The sequence below is a fragment of the Brachyhypopomus gauderio genome, chromosome 11 (assembly GCF_052324685.1).
Source record: "Brachyhypopomus gauderio isolate BG-103 chromosome 11, BGAUD_0.2, whole genome shotgun sequence".
In the NCBI taxonomy this organism is placed as follows: Eukaryota; Metazoa; Chordata; class Actinopteri; order Gymnotiformes; family Hypopomidae; genus Brachyhypopomus; species Brachyhypopomus gauderio.
Genome location: NC_135221.1, coordinates 9207966 through 9233743, shown reverse-complemented (window position 1 = coordinate 9233743; position 25778 = coordinate 9207966). Strand labels below are relative to the sequence as shown.

At 41.4% G+C, this 25778-nt stretch overlaps 3 protein-coding genes across 6 annotated transcripts in view; 1 reads left to right on the top strand and 2 right to left on the bottom strand.

The window, feature by feature from the left end:
* Positions 1 to 142: 142 nt before the first annotated feature.
* On the bottom strand, positions 143 to 6227 carry dnajc4 (DnaJ (Hsp40) homolog, subfamily C, member 4). 4 transcript variants are annotated; one of them, XM_077021751.1, is made up of 8 exons: positions 6073 to 6227; positions 5445 to 5518; positions 5226 to 5325; positions 4675 to 4765; positions 3490 to 3668; positions 2875 to 3039; positions 1582 to 1668; positions 143 to 1331 (listed from the first exon to the last, which is right to left on the bottom strand). In XM_077021751.1, the coding sequence occupies exons 3-8, from the start codon at positions 5303 to 5305 to the stop codon at positions 1235 to 1237; spliced, it is 699 nt and encodes a 232-aa protein (XP_076877866.1). In that variant the 5' UTR covers positions 5306 to 5325; positions 5445 to 5518; positions 6073 to 6227; the 3' UTR covers positions 143 to 1234. The 4 variants fall into 4 exon arrangements, with proteins under 4 accessions (XP_076877866.1, XP_076877867.1, XP_076877864.1 ...); XM_077021752.1 differs by lacking the exon at positions 6073 to 6227 and adding an exon at positions 5823 to 6066; XM_077021749.1 differs by lacking the exon at positions 6073 to 6227 and having other exon boundaries at positions 5445 to 6066.
* Positions 6228 to 6364: 137 nt separating this feature from the next.
* tmco6 (transmembrane and coiled-coil domains 6) lies at positions 6365 to 11686 on the bottom strand. Its single transcript, XM_077021740.1, has 13 exons — positions 11460 to 11686; positions 11215 to 11333; positions 10916 to 11025; positions 10450 to 10633; positions 10197 to 10301; positions 9873 to 9964; positions 9591 to 9704; positions 9218 to 9332; positions 8864 to 9050; positions 8564 to 8658; positions 8087 to 8254; positions 6813 to 6938; positions 6365 to 6539 (listed from the first exon to the last, which is right to left on the bottom strand). The coding sequence occupies exons 1-13, from the start codon at positions 11554 to 11556 to the stop codon at positions 6522 to 6524; spliced, it is 1530 nt and encodes a 509-aa protein (XP_076877855.1). The 5' UTR covers positions 11557 to 11686; the 3' UTR covers positions 6365 to 6521.
* A 2402-nt stretch (positions 11687 to 14088) lies between these two features.
* Positions 14089 to 25778, top strand: part of LOC143526929 (serine/threonine-protein phosphatase 2A 55 kDa regulatory subunit B beta isoform-like) — a 46732-nt gene continuing 35042 nt past the window's right edge. The window contains exon 1 of the mRNA XM_077021742.1: positions 14089 to 14431. Coding sequence (XP_076877857.1) covers positions 14353 to 14431 — 79 coding nt within the window. The 5' untranslated portion in view covers positions 14089 to 14352. The remainder of the gene's footprint in view (positions 14432 to 25778) is intronic.

The following is a 25778-nucleotide window of genomic DNA, read 5'->3' as shown; positions in this document are numbered from 1 at the left end:
TGCATGAAGTGGAGAAATTCTGCAACAATAATTGCTGCTTTTTAGTGTGCGTCAGGACTTATGAAAGCAGAAAAATTAAAAAGAACATAATGAATATCCACAGAGATAGAAATGAAATGTCAAATAAGCATTATGTCACATGTGATGAGCACAATTACAATCATTTAATTATTTGTTCAGAAAATAGTGACAAAAACTCAAGCTCAATTTGCTTACAAAAATGCATTGGCTACTAATTCTATAAGAAACTCCTTAGTGTTGAACTTTGAAAGTACATATGTATAATTCTCCTGAGCTACAAAATACAGTATGTTAAAGTATACTGAAAGTTGTGCTATGAATATCTTATATCAATTAAATTGCTGAGAATGGTTGCTTCACAGCATCAGCTAATTAGAAATTCATACTCTTATTCTGAAGTGGCAGAAGTTATGAAATCATACTCTTAAGTGCCATAGCTACTGTTCACCCATAAAGCACTTTCTATATTTGCCTTCATGGTTTATCTGAAAATGTTTTGAAGATCTAATGCCAGCCAGATGGCAATCAGATTTATGCTGTTTCAAATAAAAACAAATATGCACATGACAGTCCAATTAAGAAAAAAATCATTTTGGGTGCCACTTAAATTCGACAGAACTTGTTTTCAACCAGTAACACAGTAGAGCATCTCATTTAAAATATTGCACATGCATCAAATTTCTAATATTTAATAAATACTTGTAAAAATTAATACACAGAGAGAACTTTGCATGCAGCACTGTAAGCTATATGTAGTGTTTTGACTTCCTCAGGAATGCATTGTTTCCATAACACTCTGTCCATCCAGGTGCAGTTAAAATGCTGCACAGTACGTTCAGTCATGCTGTACACATTGATATATGACACTTACTTTGAACAAGAGGCGATAACTTGCTTGCCGTGCTGCTGTAGTGGCCTGTCTGCCTAAACTGCCCTGCTTGATAAAGCCATACACTGCAGAAAAAAGCAGTGTATTAAACTCACATTGTGTGACACTCTTTCATGTCTTATGCTTGCCTGTGTAATTAATTCTGGAAAAGAACATCATAAATCATAGTTTTCTGGAAGTGTTCACAGACAAATTAGAATGAGGGCCAGACTCAGGATCTGATTTTGTTTTTCTTTTTAATCCTCCAACACCACATTCTTCCCACCCAGTAGATGCAAACATTGCCACTATATACACACTCATGTCTCTCGTGGTCAGATACGTCTATTTCTCACTGCCGCTCTGGCGTATCTTGTATCGTTCCAGAAACTCTGTGTGTTTCTGCCTTAGGATTTCCTGCTGCTTCTTAAATCCATTCACTCTGCAAAAGTGAAAACGTAAAAAATCCCAGATTAGATTTAAGCCCGGTTCTCACTGTTCTAATGTAGTAAAACTGTTTCTATTACTACATAATAAGTCTCACAAATTGATATGTTCAACCATATATACAAGATTACTTAATTTATCAAATTCCTAATTTTATATTTTCTCAATTCATATAAATGTATTATTTTTTTCCTGGATAATTTGTAAATGTGCCTGTATGTTAATGTAGATCAGTTTGCACACACCTGGCTCTCTCTTTGGACTCATTGTAGATTTCAGTGATGACTCTGTCTTTCTCATCCATGAAATTCTTATGTACATCCTCCAGCTTCCTACAAAGATAATGGAATAATTATGTATAACAGGAGAGCTACAGAAAAAGAGAAACATTACAGTTGAACCCTATATACAAGCCTCTTGTCCCTTAAGAGCCACTGTTGGCCAGTCACATCGGTGTAAGGTAGAATCTGAAATGTTGTGGTGAAAACCAATGCTTAGTGACGGGCAGAACTACCAGTACGATGTCTGAACATCCATTTCCTGTGTCGGTCTCTTTCTCGGTTACATTGTGTCTACTAAGCCCCAAAGAACATTGTGTTTTTTTTTTTGTTTTTCTTAAACCATTATCTGTCAGCCAGTGATATATGGCTGCTACGTGATGCTCGGTCCCAGTCCAGGTGTGAAAACATTAAGCATATTATGACAGACATAAATAAATAAACAACAGGAACCAGGGAATGGCAGTGAACGTACAGTACAGCACTGCGCCAGACATTAAAAAAGCAAACGGGAACATCAGCACATATTCTATCAGCTACTAATGCACAAGGATAGTTTGGCTGCCACCAACAACGTGAGAACAGTCATAATCAACACATTGCTCTTTTAACACAATGCCCTTTAGCCAAATGAATTGTCTTAGACGTATTGTGCTCTAAATGTTTAAACCGACATCTTTCCCAAAATGGTTACTCCAATAACAGCACTGCAAGAGTCTGAAATTCTAGGGAGGACCGACACAGGGTGATCAAATCAGATTCAGGAAACTCAATCCATGATGGTAGCAATGTTCAGGTTTCAGTGGCAGCAGTTCTTTAGTTTAAAAACTCTTTGAATGACCACTGTGTTAGTACAATTTAAATATAATGCTGGTCATCAAACAGCCCTTGTAAAGAAATTGGTGGCTTCTCAGAACTCACCTGAGAGTCCACATTTCTTTTGTTCGAATCTAACTCCCAACTGCACCAGTACAGGAGCAAGTGGTCTGGTTTTACAGACTGAGAAGCACTGCGTTGGAACAACTGCCGGCACATGTTAAACGGATATGTTATTCCTCTATTGTGGGAGTCACCGTACTGGAACTGGGGTCTCATTGCTGTATCCCGGTTACACAGACATATTGAGCAGTGCTGGTGTGTGTCTGTAATTGATGTATGTGCTGCAGCTATTTTGCTGTTGCCTGATGATGATTCCCCATATTACCAGTACAGGCTTCTGAACTACACAGATAATAACTGACCGAATAACTGACCGGCTACCTGAACGCAAAGTAGTGAGCAACACAGCTGAGGAGCATGGCGGTGATGCAGTAGCCCACCAGCCGGAGGTTCTTCTTCCTACTTCTCGCCCACTGTTCTTCGGAGAAGTCCCGGGGATATCGGAACTGTTCCCAGTACCGTATGCGCTCAGCTGTCCCAGCGCTGCTGACAGAGCATGAGGAGAGAAAGACAGAGACAGGGAGACAAAGCAAGAGAACAGGATGGAGTCAAGGCACATGTACACACACACACACACGTGCACACCCAAATCACACTCACTTCCAGATGCTACAAACATAAGGATAACCATTGCTTAAATAATGGATGACACTACTTTGAAATGAAATAGAAGCTGAATGACTTCTTAGCAAAGACCTAGAGATAATGTGACTTTTCACATGAAATTCGATAGATTCGATAAAGATAAACGGTTTTGTGAACCGTTTAAGTTTTTATGCTTGTCTGATAAAGTGTAACACAACAAGCACATTATTAATCAATTACAAGCTTTTAAAATATAAATACTATGGCTTATAAGGTGGATTACAGAAAAGCAAAATAATCATAAATGCCCATGTTAAGTGCCAGGAGGCAGTTGTTAGCAATGAACCATACTTTGGGTGGTGTGTATATGTAGAAGAGGGTCTGAAGATGGGGTTTCTGGAGTAGGGATGCCTCAGCCTGAGGTCATACTCCCTCCTGGTTCCCTCTTTGCTGAGCACCCGATAAGCCTCATTCAGTTTCACAAACTGGGCATGCAGGCTTGGGTTCGACAGATTTCTGTCAGGGTGCATCTAAATGGAAAGAAACGCCTTACAGTTAAGAGATACCAAACAGATTCCAAAATAAAGGGTTTTGTTCCTGAAGTACACTAAAAAAGGAAACAACCTGTCAAGCTGATATCAGTCAGAACTAAAAAAAAAACAGTATATGAAATCATGTGTGCACTGACACACACACACATACACACACACACACACACACACACACACACACACAAAAAGCATTTCCTTTGGTTTTCCTGTTCTCTGCTGTCTTTGGTTCTCCAAGTAAGCTATATCATGCTTTCTTCTATATTCTCCTTATGGTCAAAAGCACCCTTATGTCTGCCTCAAACTCACACAGACCTCAAACCCATACAGACATTCACCACATTCTTCACATAAATAGGCATACATGGCATACATGCATGCACATTTGCATTTCACATGTCCACAAAATGTTTAAAAAGTATGCACATATCTAATTTATATATATATGCAGACTAAGAAACGAAAAGTGATGTGTTCACTGTGAATCAAGCACAGCTTACATTTGTCTGCATATACACAATGTAGCAACTGAGATACAATAAGCAGTACAAAAAGAGACTGTCCTTCATAGCCCTGACCTTGGCTCACATGATAAAGCAACTCTTCTAAAAAACCATGACCACAGTAGGAGGTGCAGTATGTAACTGAACCAGAGGAAATGTAATCTAATCAAGATCCATCGAACAAGCTATTTCGCTACAGGCCATAAACCACTTCAATACCACTTTTGGCTAAGTGGGAATCACGAATAGGGATGTGTTGCCCTGCATTGCCCCCTATAACATGATTCAACACATTCTCATAGATTTTTTTATTATTCTCTTATCATCAATCCATCCTAAATATTTCATATTTCAAAAGATCCTGAATCAGAATTTTACACAACTACAATAATTCTCTTTTTCATTTTAACCTCAATAATTGATACTTTACACTGCTTAAAGCATAAAGAGCTTTTTAAAGTAGATTTAATATGTCAGAGATTAACCTTTTTGCATTTGTCAAAAAATGCATCTTTTATTTCTTCCAGCGATGCATCAGACTTAACCCCTAGAACATCATAGTGACTAGTGGATGACCTGTAAAATATACACAAGAGCAATCAAAGTATCCCACCAAAACAAGCTACTATGTACATGGGAAAAATAATAACAACATGATAGTATGCTATTAAATATGGTGGCAGACCACCTTTCTGTTGCCAAATCAGTATGAGAATTTAGTTCCACATAAAAATGATCAAGCCCTTCCAGGGTTTCCACAAGGTTCATATTCGATGCTAACCCACTAAAGCCTATTTATTACCTCTACTCAAGACAGTTTGTTTCAGTTTGAATATTCACATATTAACTTTTTGTTAAACATATAGACAAAAGCAAAGTAGTGTGTAGTATTATACAATCTACAGTATTTTAATATTATTTCTACACACACACACACTTCACTGACAATGACATTGAGAAATTATGTAACATGAACTATGACTCATGCACACAATCACTGTGTACAGTAACTTTGTTGTAGGACCAGAACACTGGCCTGTGGGCAGCAGACAGTGACAGCAGGCGCAGGGAGCAAACACAGCTCTGGCAAACACGCAGGTTCGCCTCCAGCTGCATAATGCTACTACCCAGAGAACCTAAAAAGAGACAGAGATGGTATAAATAAAAATAACTACATGCAGAATGCCTAGACCAGCCGCAAATGATTAATCTTTTGTGTAGAAAAGTATATATATAGGCTACTATTGCTACGAACCTCCACTGTTGTGCCATTGGTACTGGTGGCAAACTATGAACTGCAAGTTTGAAGCTTCTTCAGGTGTGCCAAATCTCGGGAGAGGAAAAAAATAAATAATATTTACAAACAAAAATAATATTCCAATGTTACAACGTGCCAACATTAGTTTCCTTAGTAGCCAAGTAGCTAAGTTAGCTAACGTTAGCTATCTAGTTAGCCAACGAGAAAGTTAGTCAAACTTTTTGTCCAACTCTAGCTCGACATATATTAGGTTCGCTCGTAATTCAGGTGGTTAACTATCTAACTTGGGTTCGGCGGCGTTAACTATGATTTTGACAAGTGAATTGAAAAAAAAATGCAAAGAAATTGTTGACGAATACTCGGTGACATTTTTACCAGCTCAGCATCAGGGTTAACCAAAACAAATGGTAGCTGCTAAGCTAAGCTAGCTGTCATCTAGCTCACAGAGCTAACAGCGCTAAAAATGAACAGGTTGTGTAAGTCAGCCATAATAGCTTAATTACGCAGACGCAAAAAAATAAATCTTATGTTAATCGCTTGCATTGACGACGGTCACATAAATAGCTATAACTGAATTAAAGGTAAACCGCTACAGAACCATAAACAAATGTAGTTAGCTGACTACCAAGGGACAGTTGTGTAAACTCCAGTCAGCCCATCAGATCAGGATGTACAGATCTCTGGTGTTGGGAATACATTAACCCCTTGGAGGTTGGGTTGCTCATTCAGGCTTGAACATTTCCTTTACTTGGTGGTATAACGTTACAGCAGACTGTACACTGACTTTGGCCTCAAGTTCATTGGGCTTCTATACGTTTTGTTTTGTTTACAGCCTTACAAGTATAGCTTTGTTCCAAAATAAAAGTCTAAAAGTCTCATTGTTGGTGCTGTTGGTTTTGTCTGAATTAAGCACAGCATTAAGTTAAAATCCTTTATTTACACATGTTTTGAAAGTCTACAAAATACATTGGTATAATCATAATCACCAATACAATAATACTATTCAAATTCGTGTTGGTAAGGAATCTGGAGATTTGTGGAGATCAGTAGACCTATTTGGTTGTCTTCCCAGAGTCATGATTGATGCTCTACCTTCAAAAACAGAGAAGGGACAAATGCAGATTTATCACACATTTATCTCAATTTTATTGAGAAATTGACAAAACAACCAAAAAATCAAATGCAATTTGCTTCTATAGTCTGCGCTAAGTTAACAAATATGTCTTAACAGATATCCTGAAGATTAAATACAGACAATATCGATATCATACTATAGAAAATAGTAAAGGTAATGTAAATAGTAAAGGTACTGTATACTTAAATACATAGTATGTACACCATGTAGGTAGAAATGGTTGGACTTACCATTGGCTGTGTATGGAAATAATGGTCCAAGATGTAGGATGCCCTTACACGTTGCTCTTTTTCATTGTTATATTGAATTGCCTCCAACAGGGGAAGACCATTCAGCTTAACAAACTCTTCAGCAACCTGCAGGAAGAGGGGAGACGTGTAAAACCAGCTTAAGTCCTGGTGATCAGCCAAAACGTTAAAACCACCTGCCTATTATTGTGTAGGCCTGCCTTGTACCACCAAAACAGCCCTGACCCATTGAGACATGGACTCCACAAGACCTCTGTATGTGTCTTGTTGTGTCTGGCATCAATACGATGGACACCTGTAAGAGTGGTTTTAATGTCTAATTTAATTTAATAGTTTAATGAATCTATAATAGTTTAAAGCTATTAATAGAATTAGTAGTTTTACTTGGTTTTTGAGAAAGAGATGCCATGAGAATATGGTCCTGATGTGGCTACAGACTGTATTAATCTTATGGGGCAACACTTTGAGACTGAAAATAATATAAATAAAACAAAAAATGACCAGCTGGGAACCGTGTCTATATGGGAAGCCTCCATGCACTGCCCACCTACACTACCATTAACACCAAACTGGGTAAAAGTCACTCAGATCCTTACACTTTTCCATTTTTTTGGTTCCAATACATTAACTTCAGCAACTAATTATTCACGTACTGCCACCCTATGTGCCTGTAATGAGAATCAATGTTATTCATTCACCTGTCATGGTTTTAATGTGGCTGATTGATATATAAAATGTAATCCACAATATAGCAGGCAAAGCTTGAAGAACCTTGTCAGGGATTCAGAAATTTTGTGTTCTGTGACTTATGTATTCTGGGTAGCTCACAAGACATTCCATTATTCTGACAAATTCATGATCTCCTCAAGCCAATCTTCACACCAGAAGGGTTGAGAAGTGTCTCACATTCTATTGCCCTTATGTGCGACCCGTCCACTAAATAAGGTCTTCCAAAATACTCATAATGTTGAAACTTGTTGTAAAGACATGGCTTATCTTCTCAGTTCCAATATTTCTTAATTACATTTCCAAAAGCAACACTGATGTTTCAGCCAAGCTCATTGGGCCATCCCCAAAAAGGCCTTCAGTGTAACCAAAGTAGCAGATTTTAAAAAGGCAAGACAGCACAGCAGCTACAAACATTGCAGTTTTATACTGCAGTGTAACCAAAGTAGCAGATTTTAAAAAGGCAATACAGCATAGCAGCTGCAAACATGGCAGTTTCATACTGGGGAAAACGACTTAGCTACACCTACCTGTGGGCTATAAGTGTTCAGCATGTGCAGCACCTCCAAGCTCAGGGTCACCACTTCCAGATCAGCCATTTTAAGTGTAGCACAAAGGGCAGGGAGCAGACCCGCACGGGACAGCTGAACACAGTATTCTGTCCCTTTATAAGCAACATTACCCAGAATTCTCAGAACCTGCTCAAAGAGGAGAGACAGGAACAAGTAACAGGCATTTGAGCAACTTTTGCTGGTTTATGTTTAGGTTGTTCTAGAATGGGGAACAACAGAAGCCAAACACTGAAGGACCACAGCTCAAAAATAATTTTATATTCAAATAAGAACTGAAGGATAACAGTGATTACTGAAACATAATGAATATTTTTTTGCCCAAAATTAATTACAGCGCATTCTGAAATACTCAATGCATTAATCACTCTTCAGGCATTGTTCTGACAATAATTTGCCTACATGTATGTGGTATTTGCATCTCTTTCTCTCTCTCACCATTGTATTGATTCCCTTGGAGAAAGGCAGAAGTTGGAGCAAATGTGGCACAAGATTGCACAACAACAGAGCTGAGCAAAACACAGGTGAATCAGCTGAAAAAACAAACATGCCATGTATGTGTTGTGTATAACTTAGTTGTTGAATTAATGTCTTACATTTATAATGACCTGCATTTAAAATGGCCTTCTTTAGTTTCAAGATTTATACATTACATTTATCATTTATTCCTTGAATCATTCTCTGTGCTAACTAATTTGGCACATGTCACAGTGCTGTGACCTTTGACATTGATATTACCTGTGAGATTGTTGATGACCCACAAGCTCTCCCTGGTCAGAGCAGAGTGGGAGGAAAGGTAGGTCTGACTGAACACACACAGGGCAGCTAAGAGACGGACATCCTCTACAGCCAATGGGCTCGCAGCACCTTCACAAGCCCCAGTTGCCAGCATGTTACCCAGGCAACGCAGCAGTGGCCAGATAAGCTGCAGGGCAAAGATAAGTGCGATCATTTAAAATTACCGGTGTTGTTCATCATCTGTATGTATTTTGGAAGGTGCATGAGACTACTGATATTAAATGACTGTTAATTGGAAATGTGGTAAAAAATATTTTTTCAGTGGTTGTGTTAGCAGGCCTTATGGAAACTTACCAGTTCTAGGCCTTCCTCAGTATTTCCTTTAGCAACAGCTCCCCCCAGTGTAATCAGGAGGTTACTACACCGTGAGACGACTCCATGAGGTAGCAATGCGGAGGTATCTACAGCACTGCAAAGCCAGAAGAATCAGACACAGACGTTATGCTCAGTCAGGAATACAACAACAACATATTCAGCATTGAAACAAAGTAATTCTTATGTTGGCTACTCGTGGATTTAAAGGCAGTAAATGTTTGGAAGTAACACTTCACAAATAAAATTGACATAATAACTTGACATAGAGAACAGGACAAAAAATGGATTTATTAGTATTTTTGAATATAAAATATGTGAGAAACAAGCTTGTGTGAAATGCAGATCAACATACCATGCTAAGTAATGTAAACACCAGGCACATTCAATTGCTGGTCCCAAACCAAACTCAGGATCCGGAGTCAAAACTGAAATCAGGTGTGGGACCATACCAGATGCCATTACCAACCTGAGGGACATATAATATTCAGCATGATTAGAAGTACAGTAAATTGTAATACCATTTATCATCAGTGACATACCAATGTGACTTAACTGAAGAAAAAACTACAAGATATTCTTTTGATTATTGTACTTTATTTATTGTAGTTTATTGAGTTTCTAAAAGTGAACTCACGGAATAACTTTGTGAGCCATAGTTTTCTCCTGAAGAAGCTGTGACAAGGTGAAGGCCACGGCCTCCACCACTGCCAGGTTACAGCTCTTATTCTGGGATGTATAAAGGCAGGTAATCATGTTAGTGTACAGTGCAATGTCAAACAGTCCTACTCCAAGTCCTTTGACTCGGATAAGTTCAATATCCAGAAACACACAACTGTTTAGGTCTCGAATTTATGGACTTTATATATTGTTAGATAAACATGAGCTCAGCTAAAACTGAGGGCCCAAACGTTCCATCCCTGTGGCCTGTCATAAGAAGACAGAGAGGATCAGTAATCACCTGAATGCAGTTGGCCAGGGCAGTCACCATACCCTGGGATAGCAGTCTCTCTCTCACTAAGGCACCCTCAGGCCACAGATTTCCTAATGTATACAGGCAAAGCTCCTGTAAGTGTACACACACACACACACACACACACACACACACACACACACACACACACACACAAGGAATTAGGATATGACTGACAACATTAAACTATACAGCATGAGTCATTAGCTCATCCCTTTAGCATGACTCACCCCCCACTAACCGTAAGCTTGGAGCTCGGGCTGGAGAGATATGTCAGGAGGTATGGGGTGGCGGCTAAACAGGCCTGGCCCACCCCAGGGTGAGGAGACTGGGAGAGCTGATGTAAGCACTGTGCTGCCTCCAGCTGACACTGGGCATTGTGACCACTCAGCTGACCAACCAGAACATACATGCTGTTTTCCACCCTGCAGAAAGAGGGACATAAACAAACTCAGACACACTAACAATGGATACATGTATTCCAAGGAAATCATTCATTGCAGTGTTACATATTTAATGTCTTGCAGGCAACACCAAAATAAATGGTACTTTGTTGTCATCATTATAGCACCAAAACCTTTATTGTAGTAAGACATCTTCACAACATTGCATGCATCAGCAAATCGATTTTCTGATCAATTTTACATTGATATGCAAGCACATTAAATGTGCAAGAACCAGTTCATATAGCAAAGGTAAAACTTTACTTAGTAAAGATGACATGAGTCTGAGGGTTTCTCAGAGTCTTCCTCAGCATAGCCAGATGAGTAACTCTCTCCTCTCCACCACACTGTACACTGCGTATCATCTCACGAATCTTGATGGTTGTATGCACGCCACACACACACACACACACACACACACACACACACACACACACACACACACACACACACACTTGCAATGTATGTTTTTAAATAAGTTATTTTATCGTTGTAAAACAATTTTGGAATTCATCACAATTATTCTGGACTTCTGACCCTTTTCTGCAAAACTATTACCTTACCTGGTCCTGAGAAACAGCAGCATCATCAGTCTCCATAACGTCTTTCTCTTTCTCCTCATCTCCGTTTAGCAAAAGCCTCTTGCTAATAAGTTGTCTATCCCTTCTCGCCTGTCGTAGGGCTAAAACAAATGTCAAATGAAACAAATGAAATGTCACTTTGTCATTAACATGCACAAATAATTTGTTAAAATAAATATCCATGTTCTTATACAAACGCACATCATACACAAAAACTAAAGAAACACCTTTTTCGTGTTCTCTCCTTTTGCGCTGAAACTCTTCTAAATCTTTGGCCGAGCGGCTTGCTTTGTGTCGGACTGCCTTTAGTCTCCACATTATCATACAGCATGAGGTCTCTATGAACTATGAAGCATTCGTCTGTGGAGATTAACGGATTAAACCTGTGTAATAAAACTGACTCTATACACATATTCACGTACCCACAAACGTATATATACGTAGGACGCTTCAAATTGCTGCAACAGGAAATTACGTTGAAAATTCAAAATGAAAGTCTCGATCGAAAACGTTAACGAATTTAGCCTATTGGTTGGGTTTGGTCGGTAGTTTTAACATTTTATTATTTTTAAATAAAGTTCATTATATTCTTGAATAGTTCAATTCAAAGCCTGACCAAAAGAATGAAAAAAGGACAATTTTAGACAAGGGACAAATAATTGCAGCACTGTAGTCTGAGGTGTGGGCTTATTTCTTTCATGAATGGAAAAAAACGTTTTTTATTCTAATCGTTAAGTATGTAAAAAGATAATGTTCTCACTTCTCATAAAATGTTTAATGGTATTGGCATGTTTTTTTATCGTTTTTATTGTTTTGAATAACTTTGGCTATAGTAAAAGCTTATCATGTACCTATTACATGTAACATATCCTTAGTAAACTACATGTGCATAATAGAACTTTTGCACACAGATAATAACACACATACTAAAATAAAATGTATATATGGAGAGAACAAAAGGTAGAAATAAATTAGTAATAAAATAAATACCATGAAATAACAATGTGGTATATGAGGTGGTTAAATGTGCTATGATTACTTAATTACACGAGGAAGGCGGTCAAACGAGTGTCAATGTCAGCAAAAGTGTCATTAAAAGCGTTCATAATAATTCACGGTAGAAACGCGCACAAGCTCTCTAACTTAAATAGAGGGAATTCTGTAGAAACCTGGGAGTAACCTGTGACTGTTGACTAGGATCAGTGACTAGTAAGATAGCAAATATTTATGTCAGTGTTTTAATTTGACATACGTATAGTCAACAGTAACAACATTTCAATCATTCAAATCCTCCATCATTTCCTTGACCGATAGAGAACAGAAGCGGTTTAAAACGAGTGCCGAACATCATGCCCAGTATGACCCCTAAAATAAAATACTGTGTTATGTTTATGTAGTCACTGCTCGTATTGACTGGGATTTTAATTCTGATATGATTTATTCTGATATACGTGAAGCGTGCGGAAGCAGCGATGTTGGTATTTTGCCCATGGTGAGGGTTCAAATGAAGTAATCGCAACAGGAGGTAAGAACTGATCATGCTTATAACTGTTAATTATAAATCCCTTAGGTGTAATAATTACAGTTTTTGGATACAAAAACAAAATTAATATAGGCCTTGTGTCATATATCAAAGAATAAGATAATTAAATGTAGGTTAAACAAGACTCGTGAAGATACAAACATACATTTTTATGACAACTCCAACTGGCATCGCGCATTGTGTTTCATAATAATTTGAGTTGACATGTTTTATAAACATCGACAAATAGACATATATAGAGTAAACTTGAAGATGACAACCATTCAGGTCCTTTCTCAACTCTGTGTGCCCCTGTCTGTAAATCTATAATTAGAAACCCTTGAGGTTCATAAATATTCAATGAGGTTTTAATACTTCCTTTAAAAAAAAGCGTGAACTCTCAACAGTGAGTCAGGCAGTGTGTGTCAGAGTGAGTAGGCGGGTAGAGAGAGTGAGATTGTGTGCGTGTGTGAGTGTGTGTGTGTGTGTGTGTGTGTGTGTGTGTGTGTGTGTGTGTGTGAGAGAGAGAGAGAGAGAGAGAGAGAGAGAGAGAGAGAGAACAGTGAGACAGCGTGACGGATAGGGAGAGAGAGTAAGGAGAGAGAAAGTCAACTCTTTGATATGCTGATACTCTAGGGATGAGAGCAGATGGCACCTGTCTCCAGAACCTATAGCCACTAACACAGCATCACAAACCCCATATCATTTTATTTCTAGAATAAAACCTAGTTTATGGTTCTTTAAAGTCAAAAGTCTTTTATTGAAATCAGCTCAGTAAACAAGAGGCTTTAATTCGTTATTTAAATTGCTTGATTTAAATTTAAACACAATGTTTTTCGGGCAATTAAAATGACTAATTCAATATCTTCAAAACATTGTAAACCTCAAATAAATTAACTAATGTATGATTAATTTCTTTATCTTGTCAAGATTTGGCAGTTACTGAAACCATCGCATATTAAAATTGTTTCCTATGCCTTTAAAGTGTCTGTCACAGTTCAACGTGTAGCTGTAAAAACGGATTTGTAACAACAACCACGAGAGGGCGCAATTAGTCACATCCTCGTCTACTAACTTTGCAGAAACTCCTTCTGTATTTAATTTCCTTTTATTCTAGGATCTGTTTCGTAAAGTACGGTTCATTCTGAGTTTATAAACATATAGATCTACGGTTTATACTCATATTCGATTAATTAAAATAACTATTGAAAACAAACGGGCCTATGTCCTATGGTCCGGCCGAACGCGGTGTATTTATTATAATCATATAATCCAGCAGTTGTGGATGTATCTGACGGGTAGGGGTTAGATTGGGTTTCTTAGATGCTGTGTCACGGGACGTTCATTGCTTCAACTCCAACCCCTCGACCGCCCCTCCCCGCTCGGTAAACAGACCAAGCTCCCGTCCTACCCCGACAGGAGAGTACAGGGAAGCCCGGCTAGAGCCGTGCAGAGCCGGCCGCGATGCTCCAGTAACTCTGAACACGGAGACCGGTCCCTGTTCTGATCCGGGGGGGTGTCGGCACCACTACAGAGCAGCGCGGATGTGGAATACACAGCGACACGTTGTCCAGGGGGGAAACAGATCCGGTTAAAAAATGAAATGTTTCTCCCGTTATCTGCCTTATCTCTTCCGACCTCCGAACACAATCCTCTCCTCCACCTGCCACACCGAAGGTAGGAAACACGTCGGCTTGTGCTGCTCCTTCAATGCTTCGTGTTGTCAACTTTATAGTTGGATGGTTGAAATGAACAAAAGGCGGACAACTTGGTAAGCTGATGCGCAAAAGCAGAAGTTCCCGTTTGAAACACCAGTGAGCCGCATTAGTGAAGTAGAGCGAGTAACTCATCGAATTATTTCAAGCACAAAACCCATAAACAATAGACAAAACGGCAGTGTTTTTAAATTAATGGTTTGTTTAGGTCATTCGAGAGGCAGATAAATGTAACTTATAGTCTGAAAACAAATGACATCTTATTCAGTTCGAGTTTAGGTAAGTTCTTTCAAATTCAAGGTCTCGCTGCTAATGGGTGTCATGCATTTAGATTGGCACACACTGATGTTACCCATAAAAGTGAATCCTGCGCTCAGAATAACTTGAGAAATTGTTTACCCATTTCTAAATCAGTCTATGGCTCATGCATGTAAAAAAGCATAGTTAAATAGACGATTCATGAGCTAATCTGATCCTTCTACATACTAGGACAAACAGGAAGTCATTTGACCTCCACCCAAGTTTGATGAGCTACCAGACATCGCGTATGCTCGATCATCAAGAGACTGGTCACTTTGAAATCAGTCATGATGTCCATTATGTAAGACTGAGTCGAGTGGATATTGGATTGCACATTGTTTGCAGTGCTGCGTTTAAGAGTATGACATTTGTTGGGTTGTGCAATATAGCTCCAGGACTTTGGTCACCTGCAGCACCGAGGTCCCACGCAATAAAAGCCAGTACATTCTTACCAGGCCAGTTTGCCTCCAGGAGTCATTTGTTGATCCTGTACACCCACAGTTTGTCAGTTTATGCATATCAGATGCCAATGTTTTCACTAAGATTGCTTATACTAGTGAAAGCGCTGTATCCAGTTATGTCTGTGTACAACAGAAATGCATCCTCAGTTTAATATAACCTTACACTGGAAACTACCACCACACCTGTCATCATAATAACCCCAGTGTACAGCTGATGCACAGTTTGCCAGTTTGCTAAGTATCTCGTTCGGCCGGACGGCATCTCTGGGTATGGCAGCATGGCACTGGGGAAGATGAGTAGCAGTTCATTACAGTCAGTGAGGTCATCAAGGAGAGGCAGCGAGGATGAGGATGGTGTGGAGTATTATGCACGATTAGTTGTCCATTTTGATGTAATGAGGAAGAACTGTGGGGTTGTCTTCTGTTCCTTTGGGCAGGCTAATGAAGTGCACTTCAGCTTTCTGAACAGAAAGCAAGGGAACTGTGTGTGTGTGTGTGTGTGTGTGTGTGTGTGCGTGAGTGTGTGTGTGTGTGTGTGTGCGTGTGTGTGTGTGTGTGTGCGTGTGTGTGTGTGTGCGTGTGTGTGTGTGCATGAGTGTGTGTGTGTGTGTGTGTGTGTGTGTGTGTGTGTGTGTGTGTGTGTGTGTGTGTGTGTGTGTGTGTGTGTGTGTGTGTGAAGGGAGGCATCTGACCTAAATTGATATGCCACTGCTGTAACCTGGTCAAACACAACAGTCTGGGCTCACGGACCAGCCTGAGTTTCAGGCTTTGGGCTGTAGCACCCACAGAGGGCTTTAGAAATGTATGTGGTTTTATAGTGGCACACTGACAAAGGGCCCAGCAGTCTTAAAACTGATTTGTGTGCACAAGCCTTGGTCAGCACTCCCCCAGTGTGGAACTGTGTGTCGCTTGACCATTATTCTGGAAAAAATGGCTTGTGTAATGAATGTCTTGTGTGCATCCAGGCTTGTTGTGTTTTTCTGGTGTTGCTATAGGACTTGACCTGGAAGCATTGCTCTGGTGTTGCTATAGGACTTGACCTGGAAGCATTGCTCTGGTGTTGCTATAGGACTTGACCTGGAAGTGTTGTTCCAACATCATCAGCTGCAGACTAACAGAGGCCAGTTGAGGCAATTGGTGAGAAGTGTGATTTTACTGAGCCGTAGTGGACGGAGGGGGAGAGAACATAATTTTAGTCAAGTTAGGTGTGTGTGTGTGTGTGTGTGTCAGGGGAGGCATAAAAGGAAGTAATTACACGGACTTTGATGGATTAACTGTTAAAAGGCACAGATTTCCTCTCTGTCTTTTGCTAGTGTCAGGAAAAAACAAGCAGAAGCTTACACTTCTGTAGACACACACACACACCGACACACACATACACACACACACACCGACACACATACACACACGGATCTGCAATGCATTCCATGTCACCACTTCTGTTAAGCAGACAGTGTCTGGCCATGTGAGCGTAGTGAGTGTCATGTGGAGAGACCCCAGGCTTCTTACTCTTTGATAAGAACAAAGTGCTTTTTTTAGGTCATCCACATGAGACACGGGTGAATACACAGAACAGAGAGAAACAATACATGCTTTGTGTGTATGTATGTGTTAGTGTGTGCATCTTTGCATCTCTGTTCATACGTGTGTCACATATGTATGCGTCTGGGGTCATGAGAGATATAGTATTGGGAAAAAAAAAAAAAAAAAATATATATATATATATATATATATATATATATATATATATATATATATATATATATATATATATATATATATATATATATATATATGTGATAGTATATAGAAATTTGCTGGTAGAAGAGTAGTCTGTCCTACAGCTGAAGAGTAGACCATCCTACATCTGAAGAGTAGACCATCCTACAGCTGTCCTACAACTGAAGAGTAGACTGTCCTACAGCTGAAGAGTAGGTCATCCTACATCTGAAGAGTAGACTGTCCTACAGCTGAAGAGTAAACCATCCTACATCTGAAGAGTAGACCATCCTACAGCTGTCCTACATCTGAAGAGTAGACCGTCCTACAGCTGAAGAGTAAGCTGTCCTACAGCCGTGCTACATCTGAAGAGTAGGGCGTCCTATAGCCGTCCTACAGCTGAAACTCCCCAGCTGTTCTTATTCTCCCCCTGGTCTGTGTCTGTTCTTATTCCCCCTCTGGTCTGTGTCTGTTCTTATTCCCCCTCTGGTCTGTGTCTGTTCTTATTCTTCCTCTGGACTGTGTCTGTTCTTATTCCCCCTCTGGTCTGTGTCTGTTCTTATTCCCCCTCTGGTCTGTGTCTGTTCTTATTCCCCCTCTGGTCTGTGTCTGTTCTTATTCTTCCTCTGGTCTGTGTCTGTTCTTATTCCCCCCCTGGTCTGTGTCTGTTCTTATTCTTCCTCTGGTCTGTGTCTGTTCTTATTCCCCCTCTGGTCTGTGTCTGTTCTTATTCCCCCTCTGGTCTGTGTCTGTTCTTATTCTTCCTCTGGTCTGTGTCTGTTCTTATTCCCCCTCTGGTCTGTGTCTGTTCTTATTCCCCCTCTGGTCTGTGTCTGTTCTTATTCTTCCTCTGGACTGTGTCTGTTCTTATTCTTCCTCTGGTCTGTGTCTGTTCTTATTCTTCCTCTGGTCTGTGTCTGTTCTTATTCCCCCTCTGGTCTGTGTCTGTTCTTATTCTTCCTCTGGACTGTGTCTGTTCTTATTCCCCCTCTGGTCTGTGTCTGTTCTTATTCCCCCTCTGGTCTGTGTCTGTTCTTATTCCCCCTCTGGTCTGTGTTTGGCATGAACTGACAGTCCAGTTTTCTTATCTGAGGATACTCGCACGTACAAGTGTGAGAAAAACACAGATCCAGCTTCATGATGAAACGGACTCGCAACAGGTCAGGTGACTCAAATGGACATGCTCCAGTACATGAGACAGATAGAAAAGGGACATAGAGAGGCAGAGAGGTCGCTGTAATTGCTGTATGTACTCTAACCACACTTGCTTTGCTTTATTGTCTAAGGTAAATGCAGAGAGGGAAAATTCAGTTATGATGCTTTTAAAAAGTCCTTTGCTTGATCAATGGCTTTTGTCCTCCTGTCCATGACTAAAGGCATCTAATGACCCAGGCAAATGAATCAGCAAACTAAAATATGACACCTCTCTCTCCCACACAGGTTATTTTTGTCTCTTGTAATGAGTTAGCTCTCTGTGCTACTGCTCACAGGTTTTCTAAGGTACAAAAGGTGCAGAACATCCGGAGTGTTCTGTCTAAGAGAGAAAGTGAACAACACATTGTACAATTCGTGTGTGTGTGTGTGTGTGTGTGTGTGTGGGGGGGGGGGGGGGGGGGGGGGGGGACATGGAGAGACAGAAACATCAGATCTGCCTTCCCATAGCAGGTTACACATATAAGAATATTTTGTTTTTCCTCTTAAGCCCCTCTGCCTTAAAGGGCTTAAGAAAAGAACATAAACTTCGACTTTTATGCCCTATTGGTGGTGAATAGTTGGTGAATCATTGTGTTTATATACTTACACTTTATAAGTCACAGAAGGTACATAACTAAGTTTTAGGAGCCTCAGATGTCAGCTGGAAATTCATATTAAATACTTTCAGCACCAAGGACAGGGGCAGCTCCTCGCCATAGATCTGTATATTGTGTAAGTGTATATACGACTAGTGAGACTATGGGTAAAGATTTAAGGAAAGTGCTCCTAATGTGGTGGTTGTTGGTCATTTATTAGGATATGACTCCTCCTGCTCACCCCCACTGCTTCTCATTTTTGACTCCCTGGGTAGATCAAGGAGAGGAGCCCAAAGAAACCAAATGCAACCAAATGCAAAATCCATACGAGAATGCTACATTTTTAGCATTGTTATGAGCCTGCATTGACATCAATCATTGTGCTCTGGGTTTGTGTGGTTTTTAGTTTGGTGGATGCAGGTATTTTACTGAAATTCATGTGTCAGTCCTGTTTACATTTTGATTATTATGGGAAAATCTGGTTTGGTCGAAGCTGCTTTGGCTGAAGCTCTTTATACAGTGAAGTATCTGGTGATTGTTCACTTTGCCATCTCTCTGGTCCTTTTAGTGCTTGTGTAGCATTTGATCTTTAAGGATAATCTGTGCTTGACTGCTTGAAAACTACTTCTGCATAGATACATACATAAGCATACAGATAGACCAAACACAGATGTATCTTCACAATCAAAACATTTTCTTAATTAATAAAGTATTTAGCCTCTCTAAACCTAAAATGAAGGAAGTTACATAAGAATAAGAAATAGAGAGAGATGGCAGGGGGGGTGGACAAGGGGAATAGAGACTATAGTCTGTGTGTGGGAGCACGACACTTCACTCCTGCTCAGGGGTCCCTGATGTCCCAGGTAGTTCACTACAGCAGAACAAGAGCAGCTCTGTGTGGTACGACCCTCACTGTGCTTACGCCCCCAACACCATCCCTCCACCTCTCCTGCCCCAACACCATCCCTCCACCTCTCCTCCCCCAACACCATCCCTCCACCTCTCCTCCCCCAACACCATCCCTCCACCTCTCCTCCCCCAACACCATATCTCCACCTCTCCTCCCCAAACCATCCCTCCACCTCTCCTCCCCCAACACCATCCCTCCACCTCTCCTCCCCCAACACCATATCTCCACCTCTCCTCCCCCAACACCATCCCTCCACCTCTCCTCCCCCAACACCATCTCTCCACCTCTCCTGCCCCAACACCATCCCTCCACCTCTCCTGCCCCCAACACCATCCCTCCACCTCTCCTGCCCCCAACACCATCCCTCCACCTCTCCTCCCCAACACCACCTCTCCACCTCTCCTGCCCCCAACACCATCCCTCCACCTCTCCTGCCCCAACACCATCTCTCCACCTCTCCTCCCCCAACACCACCTCTCCACCTCTCCTGCCCCCAACACCATCCCTCCACCTCTCCTGCCCCCAACACCATCCCTCCACCTCTCCTGCCCCAACACCATCTCTCCACCTCTCCTCCCCCAACCCCACCCCTCCACCTCTCCTGCCCCAACACCACCTCTCCACCTCTCCTGCCCCAACACCATCCCTCCACCTCTCCTGCCCCCAACACCATCCCTCCACCTCTCCTCCCCAACACCATCCCTCCACCTCTCCTCCCCAACACCATCCCTCCACCTCTCCTCCCCAACACCATCCCTCCACCTCTCCTGCCCCAACATCATCTCTCCACCTCTCCTGCCCCCAACACCATCCCTCCACCTCTCCTGCCCCAACATCATCTCTCCACCTCTCCTGCCCCCAACACCATCCCTCCACCTCTCCTGCCCCCAACACCATCTCTCCACCTCTCCTGCCCCCAACACCACCTCTCCACCTCTCTTGCCCCAACACCATCTCTCCACCTCTCCTGCCCCAACACCATCTCTCTACCTCTCCTGCCCCCAACACCATCTCTCCACCTCTCCTGCCCCCAACACCACCTCTCCACCTCTCTTGCCCCAACACCATCCCTCCACCTCTCCTGCCACCAACACCACCTCTCCACCTCTCTTGCCCCAACACCACCTCTCCACCTCTCTTGCCCCAACACCACCTCTCCACCTCTCTTGCCCCAACACCATCTCTCCACCTCTCTTGCCCCAACACCATTTCTCCACCTCTCCTGCCCCAACACCATCTCTCCACCTCTCCTGCCCCAACACCATCTCTCCACCTCTCCTCCCCCAACACCACCTCTCCACCTCTCCTGCCCCCAACACCACCTCTCCACCTCTCCTGCCCCCAACACCACCTCTCCACCTCTCTTGCCCCAACACCATCCCTCCACCTCTCCTGCCACCAACACCACCTCTCCACCTCTCTTGCCCCAACACCACCTCTCCACCTCTCCTGCCACCAACACCACCTCTCCACCTCTCTTGCCCCAACACCACCTCTCCACCTCTCTTGCCCCAACACCATCCCTCCACCTCTCCTGCCACCAACACCACCTCTCCACCTCTCTTGCCCCAACACCACCTCTCCACCTCTCCTGCCACCAACACCACCTCTCCACCTCTCTTGCCCCAACACCACCTCTCCACCTCTCCTGCCACCAACACCACCTCTCCACCTCTCCTGCCCCCAACACCACCTCTCCACCTCTCCTGCCCCCAACACCACCTCTCCACCTCTCCTCCCCCAACACCACCTCTCCACCTCTCCTCCCCCAACGCCATCTCTCCACCTCTCCTGCCCCCAACACCACCTCTCCACCTCTCCTCCCCCAACACCATCTCTCCACCTCTCCTCCCCCAACACCATCTCTCCACCTCTCCTGCACCAGAAATGACACCAAAACACAAACCCTGAGTCCTCTCAGGTCCTGTAAGAGGAGATCAGTTGGCATACAATGAAGTACAGACTCAACTACCAGCCATACAAATTGATACTAAAGTCTGGTGGTGAGGTTAAAGTCAACATGGCAAAGGATGTTTTAACTGGATTGCACTTTAACTGAACTTAATGTTAAGCTTTGAATAATTTATGGTTTTGGCTCGCTTTTTTAAATGGCTTTCTCAGAGACTGTTGAAATGGACATTACATCTGGTCGCAATGTTTTCTGGGGGATTTCTGCTGCTGAAATGTACATTTGTGTTTACTTGTTCTCTTGTATCTTGGAGAATTCATCTAACACGCTTCATTTCAGTTAATGCAGTATTGAAATGGCTCTTAAAATGTGATACCTCTGAGGAGAAATGGCAAGGAAAGTGTGTGATGGAATGTTAAAAAGATTATTGAAACAGAGCAGAATGAATTTGAATGCATTAACATGATGTATTTCTGAGGGAAACAGAAAAAAATATGGGTGGGACATTTTATTCATCAGCATTTGATTGGATTATCTAAGTGGGCATTTAAAAACTAACATTGGGTCAAATAGTACTACATAGCACTAGATGGCCAGTGAAATAGTTTGATTTTAGAACAGAATATCAGAGGAATATTAGTTTGAATTTAGAAATGTGAACAAAAAGGCAGAGCACTGATGAAGGAATTCTGTATTTGGAAGGATATCTGTATTTAAAATGCCTTTATCTGAAGGGATTGCCAAATCCATCAATTGCAGAATGTAAGTGAATTGTATTCTTTGAAAAGTAATGGGTAAAATGACTTGAATATAATCTGCTTTACTCAAAATATTATGCAGAAATATCTAGACAAAACTTTAAAGAAGACATGCAATCAATAAAGTTTCAGTTATGAGGAAATGTTAAAGCCAGTCTCTCAGCTGAGATGAATCAGCATCCTTTCAAAATGAATGAAGGACCAGGACAATGCTTGAAAAACAGACAACACAACATGTCCCTGGACAGGCATAAATTTGCAATGCTAACATAACGGTGCCCTTCTCATCTGGGACCATTGCGTCGTTTTTGATTGTGTTCATTCTGTCCATCGCTTACCTTCGCTTACCTTCGCTTACCTGTTTACCTTCTCGTGTTGCTCCACCCCCCGTCAGGTGTCCTTCGTTTCCATGTCACACATCATCTTTTGTTCATTCTATCCAAGCCTTGTTTCACCCTAATTCCAACCTGCACATATACTTCTCTGTTCCTGCCTTGCTTCATGCTCATAGGTTCTTGTGATTGTCACTAGCATGCTTACATTCGTCATACTAGTTTCACCTTTTTTATTTGTTCGTTACCAGTAAACTCACAGCACACACCTGCAGTCTTCAGTGTCTCACCTTTATCACTTCACATAATAATTGACCTACAAAAGGGTGTAGTGAGCCCTCGGGAGCCTCCCGGTCCTTGAAAGTGTGAAAGAAACTGCCTGAGGACACCACTGAGAAATGCTGGATTAAACAACTGGCTGTGCTTAAGCTGTAGGTTGGATCAGCTTCTAGGAAGGCATGGTGTTCTCAACCAGGAGGCAGGTTTCACCCTGGAGCTCATCCAGGTGAAAGGACAGCCCTGCGCTCACCATGCCATGCTCCCAGAATGGTTCCCAAACCTACCAGCCATCATGCTTACAGACCTACCATCTACCACTGAACTAGGCCAGCCAGCTTCTATATCTGCTCATTACTGCAGTGCCTCCAGACCTGCAGACTGCGGAGATGTCCCTCTAGCCGACCCCGTAGAACTCCATCCTGTATCTCAGTACCATGTCTGACCTCCCTTTGAAATCCCTGTTCTTTCTGTACCTCAGTCTGTCCTGTTTCTTGTGTCTGTATTCATTCTAGTCACTGTCACCATCTCCCTGTCCATACCTATGGAGTCAGATAAAATAATCCAGTTAAAGCTTTATCATAAAGACGGTTGAAATAAAAGTACAGAACAACCTGATGTGGCACATACCTGCAAATCCACATACTGTGAAATTACACAGTCGTCACTATTTCTAACACCAGTAACCGATACAGAGGTCACAAAAATAGATGCTTGTCTCTAGTCTTCAAAGGCTATGGTTGTGCTGAGGACACATTCCTGCTGAAAGACATACATTCCTCAAAAATTAGTCCATTCATGCATATGGCACTAATGTTTAATTAAGTCAAGGGATATTTCTCAAGAACTGTTGCTGTTGTGGCCCCTTTTAATCTGCGATTTCAGGCACATCAGATATTTGAAAAATTGGTTGCCAAACAAATTTCTGACCAGCTAAAGAACAGCTCCCTCCCACTGCATCCAAAACAATTTGGGCTCAGAGCTAATCATTCAGAAGCATTTTATCTCAAATAAAGAATCAATGCATCAATATGCATCAAAGGTAGGATGGTGGGGGCCTTGTGCCTTAATTTACGGAAAGATTTCCTGATTGACCAATAACATAACATGACCAATTAGTCATAACATTTATTTGGTAACACTTTACATTAAGTGTTGACTAACTAACATGAAGTAATGCATTAGTTAACATGACAAACACATGAAGTAACACATTAACAATAATTAACTAACGTTAAGTAAACATGTAACAGTTGCGGCTCCTGTTTTGGCTCTTTGTTGCTTGTACCTTTTTTGGTGTGACCTTAAAGGAATATATTACATTGTTCTGATTTACATACATAAGTAATGGGTAACTTGGAAATATCCAGAATCTATCAGCATAGGAACTGAAGTGTGTCCATACTGTTTTTAGCTCTTTAGTCCCTTTTGCTCCAAACTAAAACACTAAAGTCCTAAAAAGGTGCGAGCAACAAAGAGTGTTATCCATTTATTTAACTCAAATTCTAATTCTAGCCACTCCCACTGCTCCCAGCTTGTTAAAGTTGACCGTTACAAATCCCATATGCATATCAACTGGTGTCCCACAGGGCTCTATACTAGGCCCAATTCTATTCCGCATGTACATTAAATATGTTTTTCATCAAAGGACAGAGCACAGGTGTAGAAAAAGATGTTTTCAACAGAATCATCAGGAGATTATGAGCACAATCCCTGATGATGCCACAGCTGTCTGTGGCTGGGAGCCTGAGGGAACAAACTGGCTCTTCTCTGAGGGAGGGAGGAGAAGCTTACTTACAGTGGCACTGACCAATCATGAGTGTCTGTGTGCATCAGACTGGGGAGGATGGTGTTGTTCTCCCAGTGTGTTACTATAATGGTGTTGTTCTCCCAGTGTGTTACTCTGATGGTGTTGTTCTCCCAGTGTGTTACTATAATGGTGTTGTTCTCCCAGTGTGTTACTCTGATGGTGTTGTTCTCCCAGTGTGTTACTATAATGGTGTTGTTCTCCCAGTGTGTTACTCTGATGGTGTTGTTCTCCCAGTGTGTTACTATAATGGTGTTGTTCTCCCAGTGTGTTACTCTGATGGTGTTGTTCTCCCAGTGTGTTACTATAATGGTGTTGTTCTCCCAGTGTGTTACTCTGATGGTGCTGTTCTCCAAGTGTGTTACTCTGATGGTGTTGTTCTCAGTGTGTTACTTGTTACTCTGATAGTGTTGTTCTCTGAATGTGTTACTCTGATGGTGCTGTTCTCTGAGTGTGTTACTCTGATGGTGCTGTTCTATGAGTATGTTACTATGATGGTGTTGTTCTCCGAGTGTGTTACTCTGATGTTGCAAGAGCTGCAGTTTGAAAGGATGTGATGATTGGATCCATGTTCCTCATTTTCTCTCATCTCAGGAGAGAGACTACACAGACTACATCTATTTGAGCTTCAAACCCCACATGAAATGGGTATTTAATAAAGTATGTTTCAGTTATAATAAAAATAAGAAATTAGAACTAGAAACATTAAGTGAAATATACAGCTAAGACAGCCTGCAAATGCAAAAATCTCTGCATAGTTTATATGATTTTGCTTGGTTATTTAATCCTCTGTCTGACTTTATTGATTTCAAATCTACTTCAGAGTTACTAAGGTAAAAGATAAGGTTACTTAAATTTTAATTCTAAACTAAATATAAACTCTAAACTAAATATAAAAAATTAAGTACCTAGGACTGGCAGCATAAAACGATATAAAAAACTGTCAAAACTTCAGTAACAAGAAAAACATAAAACAACAACAATAATCTAAGAACAAGATTACCACAAGATTAGCATAGCACCATGGATATGTGTGTTGTCATTCTC